Below are 13,538 nucleotides of genomic sequence, written 5' to 3'. Positions count from 1 at the left end.
ATAAAAACAGAAATAAAAATACAGAATAGTCTATAATAGCCTATATTTTGTGCCCGTGTGCAGACTGTGCATGTGAGCACTTCCCTGAACAGATGATCGCGGTAGTAGCGTGAAAGCGGTCTCGTGCTACGGGGAATTTCCCGTCCACGTGTCTGAATACGCGCTGCAGGAGGCGGGACAACAACAAACGCGCTGATAGGCTGCGGCGGCTGGATGTAAATCACTCAGGCTCCTCCTGCGGCCGAGCCAGCGCAGGAGTTGGACGTGAAAGAAACCCCGCGTATTTAAGGAGGGTTTTATTTACTAACCTCCAGCTGCACACCACGCCCCGGCGGCGGAGTCAGTTTGGAGCTGACGTCGGCGAAATGAAATCGGCTCGCTGCATTTTCCCTCACAGAATGGAAGTAGTCGTGGAGGTGATACGGACTAAACTCGCTTGACGTGCCAGGATATTGAACCTGCTGTCCCTTTTCCCTCTCCCTCTTGAGTATACTTTTTTTTTTTTTTTTTTTTTTACAACGAAGCCTCTCTCTCTGTGGTAAGCGCTGGGGGAAAAAAACCCTTTCAATTGTCCTGCTTCACTTTACACGAGCCGCTTTAACATCCGCGTCTTTAAAGGAGACGCAACAAACAAACAAACGTGTCGCTGTTGTTGCTGCAACAGCTGCAACACATTTATTCTAACAGTTAGCGTGAGCAAGACATCAATACATCTAAACCGTGCAGCTAAAAAACAGTTTTAGCGTCACTCAGCTTGTCGTTCACACAGCAGACATTTGAATTATACCGGCTTTCCCGGTTTGCAGCTGCAGTCGGTGAATGGACTCCAGACTGCAGCCCTGCTGTGTTTCAGTCTATGTTTCAGTATGTGTTGTAATGCAGTGACAGTCGTTTTATTATCATTGTATACGTGTTATTACACATTTTAGACTTTTATTTTTTGAAATGTGTGTTTATTTGAGCTATCTTTCGCATCACTGCACATGTCATTTTATTTTGGAAAACCAGGTTTAGAAAATGCTATTCTTGTATTAATGCCTAGCCTGTTATTTATTATAGTTATTTATTTATGGGACAGTTTTTAGCCTTTTTATTGCTTTATTGGACACAAAATGAAAGAGGAAGACATGTACGAAAGTGATTCGAGCCGGACTCGAACCCGGACCCACTGCGTTTTAAGTCTTCTATTCGCTCCACCGATTGTCCAACTAGCCTGTTAATTAATAACTAATTTTTGGGGGGAGTATTCAAAAATGTTGCTTTGTGTTTCAGCAGCTCATGTGTCACTTTTAATGATTTAATTTGCATTATGCTACACATAATAGAAAATGGTGTCATGTGAGGGTTTTTGATGCCACTGGATAAAAACTGTGTCAATAACAGAGCTGCCTCACTCACTCACTCACTCACTCACTCACCACCCCCACTCCTTCTTCCCTTTTGTTCGAGTTATTTAGTTTGCAGCAGGGGGAGCTACTGTCTGTCACAAATACACAGCTCACTGCCTGGACAGTAGAGCATAGAGAGCAACCCTGTAAGTTGAGCTTAAAGGCTTTTCCCCCCTTCTTTCTGAGCCTTCCATGTTCTTACTTTGTGTTTGTCAAAACAAAGCATTAAGTGGTTTTACACACAGGGTTTATTGTGAAGGCACACAGTATATCGTGAGGTCTAGGCATGCTAGAGACAGGCCAATCTGCTTATGTTGGGTGAAGAAATGAAAACTCCTTCTCAGGGAGCTGGCAGGCTGACAGACCAGGCAGGGTAGGGAGACTGTCATTACCCTTATGCTGTGGACCCTAATTTGGAAGTGTGGTAGTAGTCTAACCCTGTATTACAACTCGATCGGGTTAACTGTTGAGGCAACTTGAATTTCACCCATATTTTGATAACTCCTTGACCCACTATAGGATTCAGGGTTGAGAGCAGTGCATCATAATTGACACTGGAGAGATTTCAAAGTGCTCCTTGAGATTGTTGAGTTGCCTGTTCTTGTCATCAAGTTTACACATTTTGTGCATTTCTGATATAAAAATATGCAATGATACCTGCAGCTGTTTTCTCTAAAAGTACCTGATTGTTAATATTATAAGTGAGTTATTATGTGGCTCTTCATGTGGATTCTACCTCTTATTTAACCCAGTCAGCCAAACTGCCATTTATGTAAATGCGGCTCAACCGAGCCTCCTCACCGCAGTGTATTGTGTGGTTTCATCACTGAGATGAACAGAGCCATTTGTCTGAATAAGCACTGAGCACTTTGCCACAAGTGAAGGCAGATCGTTTGCCTTTTTCCTCTCTCTTCCCCAACTTGTCCACTGTGGTTTTATTGATTTGAGGGCACTCATTATCAACCAGACAGGTTGTCTATAATAATAATGAATGCTTTGGAGGGATGAATGCATAATGAATGTGTCTGAGATCATCTCATCAGGACTAATGCAGACTCGTCAAAGGTTACCATCATTAGTGAAGGAATGATTTATACACTCGCTGGAAGAAAAATGTTCACTTGTCTTTCTCATCTTGTTGTTTCTAAGGTTGCTCATCTATAAGTGCCCCCGTATGGACGATGAGGAGGATGATGTGTTTGAGCCAGACCCCCACTGCTGGCGCACCACATTCAAGGAGATAAAGTGTGAAGACCGGGGCACACAGACACCCGGTCCCGCCCTGGCACCGAACAACGGCATGCTGCCCTGTGGAGTCGCAGAGGATCCCAGACCACTCTTCTACGGTGAGGCTGATGACATTTCAAAAGTGCAAAAAGGGGAACATTGCCCTGTGCGTGATAACCAGTGTTATAAAACTGAAGCATGAAACTACAATGTGAGACTTACTGTGCGAAATGGGTAACAATGTTGCTGCACTGATCTCCCCCCTGGCGCCTGATAGTCGTGATCACTGTGGTTTTTATGGTGTGTATGGAGTGTACCCAGCTGCTTTGCTATTCAAAAGGCGCCAGACTGGCAGTGTGAGTGAAAGGACGTGACACAAGTGCCTACCTGCGTAAGAGCTGACTATCAGTGACAGCAAAGTTACATTGGCGCCATATACAAGTAATCATTCCAAAGTAGCTCCATAACGACTAACTGACCTCAAATCTCTGTTTGTGTGTGTGTGTGTGTGTGTGTGTGTGTGTGTGTGTGTGTGTGCGTGTGCTTGTGTGTGAGAATTATGAAACACTTAAATGACTCACAGTGTTTGATTACAAAAAACACCCAGCTGGGAAAGTTGTGGTTAAAGCCGAGCAATCTGATTGGTCAAAGGCACGTTCAGCAACACTTGGCTGCTCTCTGTACCTGTTATAGACATAATTAGAGCTAATAAGCACCCTGTCAGGTGTACTAACATCTTTATATGGTTGTAGGCAAAATAATAAGTCTCAGCCTTGACACTCTAACAGGCAACGCAGGTTTTCGATTGCACTTCCCGGCACACTTTGAGCTCGTTGGGGACCAGGAGGCGAGGCGACCAGAAAGTGAAGGGCAGCAAAACGGGATGGAGCAGCCTCCCCGTCAGCAGCCTGCGGCTCGCAGTGTGGAGGCCTGCATCGGACAGAAACTCCAGCTGATAGGAGACCAGTTTCACCGGGAACACCTACAACTGGTGAGGAGGAAATATGCACCCTGCTGACAGTGCAAACTCAAGGCAGACTCGCTGGCCTCTAGTTTGATGGCAGTAAACAAGTGCGACTTGTAAATAATACCCCGAGAGGTAACAGAATCTCCCTTTTAGTGCCCTTCATGAAGTCCTGTGTGTTATAAATGTTCCTCTGACAGATTACAGATTTGTTTAATAGGCCTGTGACAGCCACCAGGCAAACAAATCTTTTTCCTTTCCTTATAGTAAGATAGCATCTAGATAGAGCACATACTGTTATTCAAATCAGACTGACAGTCCCTTTAAAATGATCCTGAAACATAAACAGTCCTTGTTTCTTCACATTTATAACAGCAGTAGTAAAGACAAAGTGAAGAATTGTACGCCTTATTATGTCTTATGTAGGAGGAAATGTAATTAATTTATAAGGCATAAATACGACACATTTAAAGGTGAAGGAGAGGCTTTTCTTCTTTGCACCCAGTGTGCCCCATTGGATTACCAGGAGCGGTATGTCCCCTTAAATGTCATTTGTTTAATGTAGACTAGAAACTGCTGGTCAACTGAAACATAACGTTATATTTAGTTCTGATTATGGCTCATAATTTCAGTAGCTTATATGATAATCCACACAAGACTTATTTAGAATCCCAACCTTTTGTTTCCACTGGCTTTATAATACATTCAGCAGAAGTTTACCGCCATCAAACTAGACGTTGTTGTTTTTGTGTGTGTTGTTTAAAATCCAAGCAGGAAAAACTACAGTCCAGACATTAACAGCACTAATTATTCACACAATTTTTAAAAGATTTGGATCCCATGTTGATGTGGTGGGACAAAACTTTGCTGTCTTATTTTGTGTTTGTTTTGGAAAGACCGTGCACATGCAGAACTTAGCAGAGCCCAGTGTTTCACCCCCCTCCCTTACCCTAAAGCCAAAAACATTACTGAACAAGGACAGCCCTTCCCCCACCTCACCAACCCCAGGCCCTCCCCCTGTCTCCCCTTCCTGTTTATTTCTCTTTCTTTTCTCCTGTTTCCTCAGTTTGCTGTGGAGGCAAGTGGCATGAAGGATGCCTGGCCTCAACAACACTGCACACTGTGGTCAGGGTGACACTGTCCAGTGAGTCTGCAGACAGTTGCGGAGCGATGTAGAGCCGTGTTGTTTCACCTAAAATATACACAAACCCTCAGTAGATTTTTCTGCAGTGCTAGATCTCCAGTTGCACAACAGTCTCACACATGTATTTATTCACACATTAAAACGCACATGTACCGATACGTCCAGGAAAAAGCAGAAGTAGAGGGAGATGGTAAACATGTTGTAACCCGAAGCTCAGCTCTTGAGCCCCCAGGGGGGCAGCTGTGGTTCCAGGGAGTCACCAGTAAGCCCCTTTTCTCTGCAAGGAGCGGCCACAGGAGACACCCAAATAAGAGGTCTACACAGCCATAGAGAGGGGGAGGGAGGGTGGGCTCCATAATGATGGTATAAGGTTTGGAAATGAACCTCAAATGATCAAGTAACAACCATCTTCAGTTGTCTTGAAACCTCCCTTCTTTCGGGGAAATGGGACCCTCCCTGCTCTGAGCAATTTTTTTTTCTTTAAGTGCGAGACAGTTTGATTTTCTCATGCGCTTATCAAGTTATTTATACCCCTGCAGCTCAGCATGACTCATGTATTGTGACACTGTAAAAAAAAAAAAACGCAGACACACAGACAGACAGAAAGGGGTTGATGCGACTGTGGTTGTGCGACTGGGACTTACTGACGCACAACGGTGGCAGGCCTGGGTCAGGGGATGAGGAAGTGGCTTGTGCTCCTTTTGCTGGTTGACTAAACATCGGAGAGGACAGTCAGACTGAGAACGGCCCTGTGAAGTCATGTCCTGAAGCTACAAGTGGGCTATACACTGATACTGTGATGAGCAATTACAAGAAGGCAGAAGAATAAAGCAATTTTTAGGCATATATAAGGCAATTTTCATGCTTTATTTGATAGTGACAGAGAAAATGGAAGGGGGAGAAAGAGACATGCAGCAAAGAGTCCTCAGGCCGCTTTAGTGGTATCAGAATAAGAGAACTTTTAAATCTAGTCTTTGTGGCTTTTTTATACAACCCAACCAGTGATGTGCACTTTTGAATGACAAGTGTGATGATTGCAGCCTCTGTAATTGCTATTTCTGTCTCAAGTTGTGCAATTATTTGTGTCGTGCACGCTTGTGTGCATGTGCATGCATGAATGCACCCGTACTTGTTTTCCACTTTATGTCGTCTCTCACTTCTCACTTATAACACAGTCAGTACAAAAAAAACTCTGACTCCATAATACTCTCGCTGTCTGCCAGCTCTGCTCCTGTCAGTAGGTGATTGCAGTTATTCAATGCAGACACTTGTCCCTGAGCCATCCCAGTGCCTTTGACTTCCATCGTCTTGATGGATTTGGGAGCAATGTGGCTGTGAGTGTTCTCCTTCTCCTGTGGCCCCCGGCGGAGAAGCAGGGATTAGGTAGTGAAGGAGTGGTGGTAGATGCTGACAGATAAATTGCTCCTCAGTCAGAGAGGGCTGGAGGGGACGCCGAGGTCCCCAGAGGCTGGCTGACATTAGCCGGGCCCGCCATTTGAGACAAGGCAATAATGACAGTCACAATGGCAGGAAGACTGCTTCAGCCTGCACGGGGCAAGGAGCAGGGTAAGGTTTCATCCCCATGTTTTTTTAAGAGAGACGACTCCTGCTGCTTTCGATAGGAGGTGTTGAAAGCAGGGTTGAATATCGCCTGTGTGTGTGTGTGTGTGTGTGTGTGTGTGTGTCTGTGTGTCTGCACACGCGCAATGGTTGTGGCTTTATCTCTTCACTGTTGCAGTCAGGGCTCAGAACTCTCTCCTTTCAGCACATGTAGAGGGGGAGGAGTGGACAGGGTTTGTACAAAGTTTAGTGCTTAATTTTAATGTTTTCAAGGTTGAATACGGTTGAATTCAAATAAAGTCCTTAAAAAATTCTTACATTATGTTGATTTATCAACATAATCTGCTGTTTTATCTTCACAATCAGTCATTTAAACCAAAAATCTTTCAACATTTGGAATATTTGTTTGTTTTGTCCTGGTGTCTCACACAAGATGAGCTAAGCTACACTGTAAAACAAAAATCTTATAAAGAAACATAATTTATAATAATAATTTACAGATAGATGTCCACTTCCATTTTATGGTTAATATGTGTAATAAAAGTAATTTATGTTTTTTATGGTATTTGCACTTTATGTAGAAAAACAAAACAAAAGCCTGTAAAATTATGCAGTACATTCCTGGAAAAAAAATATTTTTTTTTCTTTTTACAGTGTAGCTAATAGTGAGATAAGAAAAGTAAATAATTATGATCAGAACACATTTAACAAAGTTAAATGCAAAGTTAAATGCAGCTGGTATAATAAACAGAATGTCACACTGACTGAAGTACATTAAGATGTGATGATGAAGGCTTTGAGAGTGCGGACTTTTTTGTTTTTTTGGGTACCTAGAAAGTGCTTAAAAAGTGCTTGAATTTTACTCCCTAAATAGGCTGTATGAATCCTGAGTAGAGTTTTGGATAATTACTTTTCAGTCATCTTTCTGTGCACAGTAATGTCCTTTAGTGTTGCTCTCTATTATCCAACACTGCTGCTCTGTGTTGGTGTTTTTCCTCGTCTCCTCCCTGGTGTGACTAATCCAGAGCGTCTTGCTGTTGAGGACGGCCTGTTTGCTCAAGAGATAAGACCGAGCTTCTGAGCAGCTGGCCTGACAGACAGCCCTCATGGTTGATAAAACACATCAGGCTGGTGTCAGAGTGACGACACGCAGCATCTGGCTCAACTCTGCCGCTCTATCGCTGGCTAAATTTAGAGCCCAATTCTCCTTTTGACAGTTAACGGCGTGACTCATGACTAAGTTGCGACAGATCCGTGCACACCTCTTTTTCTCTTTCTGCCTCTTTGTCGCAGTGTCTCTCAGCTTTATGGAGTAAAGGAGTGCAAAAGGTCACCGTCACAGGAACATTGTGTTTCTGTTTATAAAGATTAATTGCTTCTCATGTAGCTTGTAGTAAATACACAAGCTTTGTATCGTGATAAATCCCTCAACTCATGTCAACTCATTTTTACTTTTTCTCATGTTGGAAAGCACCATCACACATATTGACATAAAACATACATATAATTGCACATATGCAGTTTTTGAAGAGTTGTAACTGATAATAACCTCATGTAATTAAGTTTAAAATTTAAAAGACTTTGCTGGCTGCCAGCTCATCCACTCTGTGTTGCATATAAATATTGCAGATATTTATATGAAGCACACATTATGCTATTATTATGTCCTTATCAAAATATCCCCAGGCAAGCTTTAGATATGTCATACACCAGAGGAGTGGTTTTATCGAAACTTCCAGTAGTCTTTGCCTTGATTTTTTTTCTTTTCTACCTCTCTATTTCTAAGAGTAAGCGAGTCCCGTACAACCATGATGTTTGGATGCTGGCAAAGCTTATGTAACACCCTGCAATGTTCACCACATGTTGATAAGAGTAAAAAAAACACAGAGGCTTATCACAATGGCAGTCCTTGGCTGCTAACTAGGTCAATGTTTGGACACCGCCTTAACAGTCATGTAAATATGGCGTATCTAATCTCTGCCTTCAGATATTTTTGGCTTTACAATAGCAGAATGTTGTGAAGAAAAAAAGTACACTTGAAAAAAGTCTCCCTTAGTTTACAACCCGTACGTTCTGAGAATAGCCACATCGTTATCAGGCGTGCTGGAGTCTGCCTTTCGTCTGCAGATGAGCTGTTGGACTACTGTACCTCTCGCGTGCAGATATGTGTTTTCCAGAGAGCTCCCTGCCTCTCATCACGAGCTCCCTAATCCCATTCGCTGTAATTATCTTATCTCAGCTTCTCAATGGCAGAGATAACATTATCCCCTCCTCTAATCGCACACAATCCAATTGGCTCGTAAACCCGGGAGAGACTCCTCCTGAACCGCTGGCTGGCTGCTTGTCTCTGCCGGGAAGATTAGAAAAAGTGTGACCGTGTGATGGATGTGTTTATGGTTTGGGATGTCTGTTGGGATCCCGCACACAAAGGGAGGCCTCTCTAATAAGTATTGTTGGGGACAGAAGCAGAGTGTTGTGAAAATATCAGCGTCGTTCCGGTGTCTAGTTTTGTCTTCTCAGCTGACCCTTTTCACCGTCAATCAGCACACAACACACTGCAAGCCCAAACTAATGATTTCTACAAGTACATATTGTCATTGAGTTTCAGTAACAGTGCACTAACTTTGGTTTGTTTCATCTCGATTTGTCCTTTCAGTATCATCGAAACCAAAGGAACCAGGGGCGGATGTGGTGGCGCCTGGCCGCAGCTCTGCTCAGCCTTCTGTTCGACAGGGGGTTCATCGCTGGAGGAGGTGGAGCAGGACGGAGGTGAGGGGGGGTCTCCCCATCTCTCTGAGGAACTGGACTCCTAAAGGCACTGTCAAATCTAACACGGGTCTGTTTTTGGGGGGGGGAAGAAAGGAGGGAAAAGGTCACCGCGGGACGGAGACAACCAACTTTTGTACAAGGTCGTGAGCTTTTTTTTTTCTTTCCAAGAAGATGCCATGATGCTCCGAGATTCCTCTACAGGACAATGTTCATATTTTGGTATATGTGTGGTCTAGTAGTTTTGTACAGTATATTGTTCATGTTAAATTTTTTGCACTTGTATCCATCTTTAATGACCTCCACATACCCTGGGAATGCCTTATTCAATGTCTTCTGCCAGAATGAGTATTTAGAGAGATGGTTAGGAAATGAAAGGAAGTGTGGCATGAGGTTTTCTTTTCTGAAGTTTCCCAGTTGAACAGAGAAATTGATTTACTAATTTCCAAAGAGGCAGTTTCTCAGAACAAAGCATTTTGCACCTCACTTCAATGGAACATTTATCTGTTTCTTTATTTTTCTATTTCTTTTGGTTTTTGTTGTGTTACTCCGTTTTGAACAGGATCCCTCGGTATCATTCAAAATAGTTTCTACACATGAAAAAGTCTGCACACTTTAACCTAAATATCTTTCTATCACAGCTGTTTTATGGCGAACCTTTCTTCAGTCATGTGCTACATGTCATACAGTCTGAACATTTTGATGGCTCAGGAAGTATCAGGGTGGAGTATCAGTGACTGGTAAAACAAGCCCGTTGACTGTACAACAGCAGACAACAGCTTCTATTGACATTAGTAATTGGGAATATTGACAATGAAAACACATTTCAAAAAGTAGTTGTTTTGACGGAATCAAGGAGCATTAACATACGAGTGCATGCCACTCTATTAAGGCTACACCCAAACATTCAAACAGTCATTTTATATTCAAATATTATGTAAATAACCAACTACAACTGCTGCTGACTTATTTAAAGATACTGTTCTGTTATTTTCCCTTGTATGCATTTCTTCCACTCCATGTGCCTTTAATTTTTTTGCAGGAGTGCATATTCTTCCCATTTTTCTAATCAGATGAATCTCAATCAGAGCCTATGTTTATTCACTAAGTTAACTAGCTAACTATCTAAAACAGGGATTGGCCAACTAAGGCTCCAGAGCCAGATGTGGCTCTGTGGCCCCTCTCCAGTGACTCCCTGTTGCTTTGACAATAAATATTATATGGAATTTGTCTACAATTTAATTTTTGTAGTGATTCTTACATTCTCCAATTGTGAAAATATGTACCCTATAGACAGGAAAAATATTTTAGTCGACTTAAATGTGCATCATAGCCTATGACCATCTGGCTCTTCGCCATATCCTCAAAATTTTTCAAAACTAGCTACAACAGAAAAGGCAGATTTGTTTACATTCACTGCCAGTGCTTCACACTGAGTTTGAGTTTGTTTGATTTGCAGCGAGTAATTGGCAAATTACTTTTATTATAAGGCTCAAAGATGCGGCTCCAGAGGGATTTTTCTTTGGGTTTTTTTTTTTGGCCAAAAATGTCTCTTTTCGTGGAAAAGGTGATCTGATCTAAAACAATAAGTGTGTTGTGTAGTTGTTGTTGTTGTTTTGTTGTTTTTTTTTTAACAAAAAAGACACCTTCGACACCATCATTTGTTCTATTTTTCATTTTTTATTTTTTTTTTATTTTTTGAAACAAACACAAAATAACATAGAAGCTCTCACAGGGAATACATAATATACAATATCCTAAACTGGGAATATTGTCAATATTTAATGGGGGATGTATGAAATTAAATATATAAAAAAATAAAAATAAAATCACTTCCAAAGACATTAGGCACAGATGAAAAATTATTCAAATATAATGGACTCAAATGGGTGTCTGATATGTAGCACATAAAAAAAACATCCATTAAAAAAGATATATAGATTAAAGTTGCTGACTTTTGCATGTGTGTTAGAGGTATAGTACCTGTGCACTAAATCATGACATTAGAGTAAAGCTCAATGTTTATTATACAGAGGAACATTTAAGTATTCTTTACCTAATTGGGGACAAAATTTACCATTTAAATCCAAATTTCCATGAGAAAGCAGATACTCCTCACATTCTGTTTTTTTTTTTCGTGCTTCTATTCATGTGATTGTTTTCAGACCTCCATGCCCTTGAAGTGGAGCTGTGGATCCACTGTTTTTGCACTAGACTTAACACCCTTCAAGAGTTCAGATTGTTACCATGCTAACCACTGTCTTGTATGAAGGTTTTCAGTTATGACAACATTTCAGATGTATTCATGCATAATAATCAATACTGAGACCTGACTGAACACAGTCTGGGATCTGGATTGGATTTTGGAAAAATTTCACGTAGGCCTACCAGTGTTTAAAGGCTTACAATAGAGTTACAGCAGATTTCTGTCCTGATTTATTTTTCGCAGCCCACATGTGTTCTGAACACCAAACATTACTGCATAATCAATCTGTGAAACAGATCGTCTCAGGCTACTTTGGCATCATTTTATATTCTGTTTGGGTGATCTTGTATTGGTGCTCAGATTCAGATTTGAGATGTTTTTAGTACATAAAACCACTCAGCAGACAAAAAAAACTAAAGTGAAAAAGACTGTAATTATTGTTGAAATATGAATATGTTTAAAGACACTGTTGAAGATGCTGTTTGCTATATTTTCCTTTGCTGAACCCAGGCCAACTTTTGGACCCAAGGAGCAGTACATATCAGGGGTCTGTAATTACTCGCTCCTTACAATGTGTCAAGTTTATCACTGCATAATTAGGGTTTCCTCTCATTCTCTTAAAGATGTCTCAGGGACAGACTTTGTGGGCTACTGGTAACCTTGAGAATCTGTTACATGGTTAGAAGAAGAGCAGTGTTTTCGCCCGTTTATTTATGACGAGGCCTCTCGAGGTGTTGTCTTTCATTTTCATTTCACTTAAAAAAATTCCTCGCAGCCAATTTCTCACACATAAAGGTACAGTTTGACTGGGGAGCCTAAGGCTGACTGTGGTGGTGACGGGGGCTACCGAGCATGTAGTAGTAAGCGTGTGAGGTGCACTGAATGTGGTTGTGGTTGTAGTTTCCTGCCAATCCTGAACGCTGAGCCAGTCCCCGTAGCGCCCCGTCGCACCATTGCCTATACACTTCCTCTTTGTGCTGCTCCTTTAGTACATCGGTTCATTTTTTCTTTGTAATTTATTATTTTCCTTCTTATTTATTTTTTGTATATTTGCCCATTTCTACTGTATACACCTGTGTGTGCAATTACTTCTTATTGTTCTTTGTTTTGTTGTTTGACTGGCCTGTGTTGTACCTGACATCGCTTCATGGGATACTCCACCCAAATTCTACATTCTTAATATCTCTCATCTCGAGACTGGTCTCCCCTCAAAAACGTCAATATAGAGTGTTTGTACAGGCTGCAAATATTTGCGTTTTAGACTGTCATGGTGGAATGATGGTCAAACCTTCACCCAGAAGAACGGGGTTCGTGTCCCATAAAAAAAACATAACTTACGTTATTTACGTAACTTTTTCATGTTATTTAAGTAACTTACATTGTTTACGTAACTTCTGTGGCTCACGGTTTGTGAATCATGTTGTTTTTTACTTAACTTATGTTTTATTTTTACGTAACTTCCATTGTGAGTCACATTTTTACATAAGTTACGGTAGTCATGTCACCCTCGTAACTATTTTACTTCCGGCATTTACATACTTTAATTTACTGTTTTAACTGTCTTTTATAACACCTAACCAGACAGTTTTTTGCCCTAAACCTAGTTCAGTGGTTTTGTAGCCTAAATTCACCGAAACTGCAGCCTTTTTTACAACCGTACATGTATGTATAATGACTTGTGTGCTACTTTTAGAACGCTCCAATCATTTCGACAAACACTCATATGTGTAACGGTCTATTCTATAGTTTAGGTTGGAGATCTTGTTGCTCATCTCCTGTAGGCTGTAAGAGGTTTGTAGTTTGGCCCTTTATGATGAACAGTGTGTGATATTGCTACGTATCATGAAGAAGAAAACTACAAACCTCACCTTTCAAGCCTGGAGGGGTGGGTGTTTTTTTAATACTCAAAAAAACTAGATTTTGGGTGGAGTGTTTCACTTTAAAGGTTGTGATTTTCCAGGGAAGGGCCCAAACCAATTCAGATCTTTTTCATTATCTTCCACCATCCCCACTCATCAGTCATCATGGGTAGATTTAACAAAATGTGGTGTAGAAAAGCAGCAGTTTAACCTTTCAACAGGATATGACCTTTGCTTTGTAATTAATGAGTCATTACCCATCCCGCCCTGCGCTAATGATACACACGACATTAGAAATGCTTCAAAACACGGAGAGAGAAAAAAAAAGGTTGCCTTCATATTAAGTAGTTCATTTATGTGTTTTATTCTTTCATCTTGATCATTGTGTTGTAATCAACATGCACTGGAAAGTACTTTGTTTCTG

General features: G+C 41.3%; 1 protein-coding gene across 1 annotated transcript; it reads left to right on the top strand.

Annotated features, from left to right (window-relative positions):
• The first annotated feature begins 256 nt into the window (after positions 1-256).
• Positions 257-10,275, top strand: LOC131988684 (bcl-2-modifying factor-like). The gene is made up of 4 exons (XM_059353884.1): positions 257-538; positions 2,538-2,734; positions 3,404-3,606; positions 8,940-10,275. The coding sequence occupies exons 2-4, from the start codon at positions 2,563-2,565 to the stop codon at positions 9,054-9,056; spliced, it is 492 nt and encodes a 163-aa protein (XP_059209867.1). The 5' UTR covers positions 257-538; positions 2,538-2,562; the 3' UTR covers positions 9,057-10,275.
• Positions 10,276-13,538: the final 3,263 nt, after the last annotated feature.

The sequence above is a fragment of the Centropristis striata genome, chromosome 16 (genome assembly GCF_030273125.1).
Source record: "Centropristis striata isolate RG_2023a ecotype Rhode Island chromosome 16, C.striata_1.0, whole genome shotgun sequence".
NCBI classification, from domain to species: Eukaryota; Metazoa; Chordata; class Actinopteri; order Perciformes; family Serranidae; genus Centropristis; species Centropristis striata.
Note: the sequence above shows the minus strand (reverse complement) of the source record. Positions and strands in the feature narration are given on the sequence as shown.

Coding starts and splice junctions, on each gene's coding strand:
- LOC131988684 (XM_059353884.1), top strand. CDS start 2,563: ATGGACGATGAGGAGGATGATGTGTTTGAGCCAGACCCCCACTGCTGG. Junction 2,735..3,403: donor TCCCAGACCACTCTTCTACG/GTGAGGCTGATG, acceptor ACACTCTAACAG/GCAACGCAGGTTTTCGATTG. Junction 3,607..8,939: donor ACCGGGAACACCTACAACTG/GTGAGGAGGAAA, acceptor TTGTCCTTTCAG/TATCATCGAAACCAAAGGAA.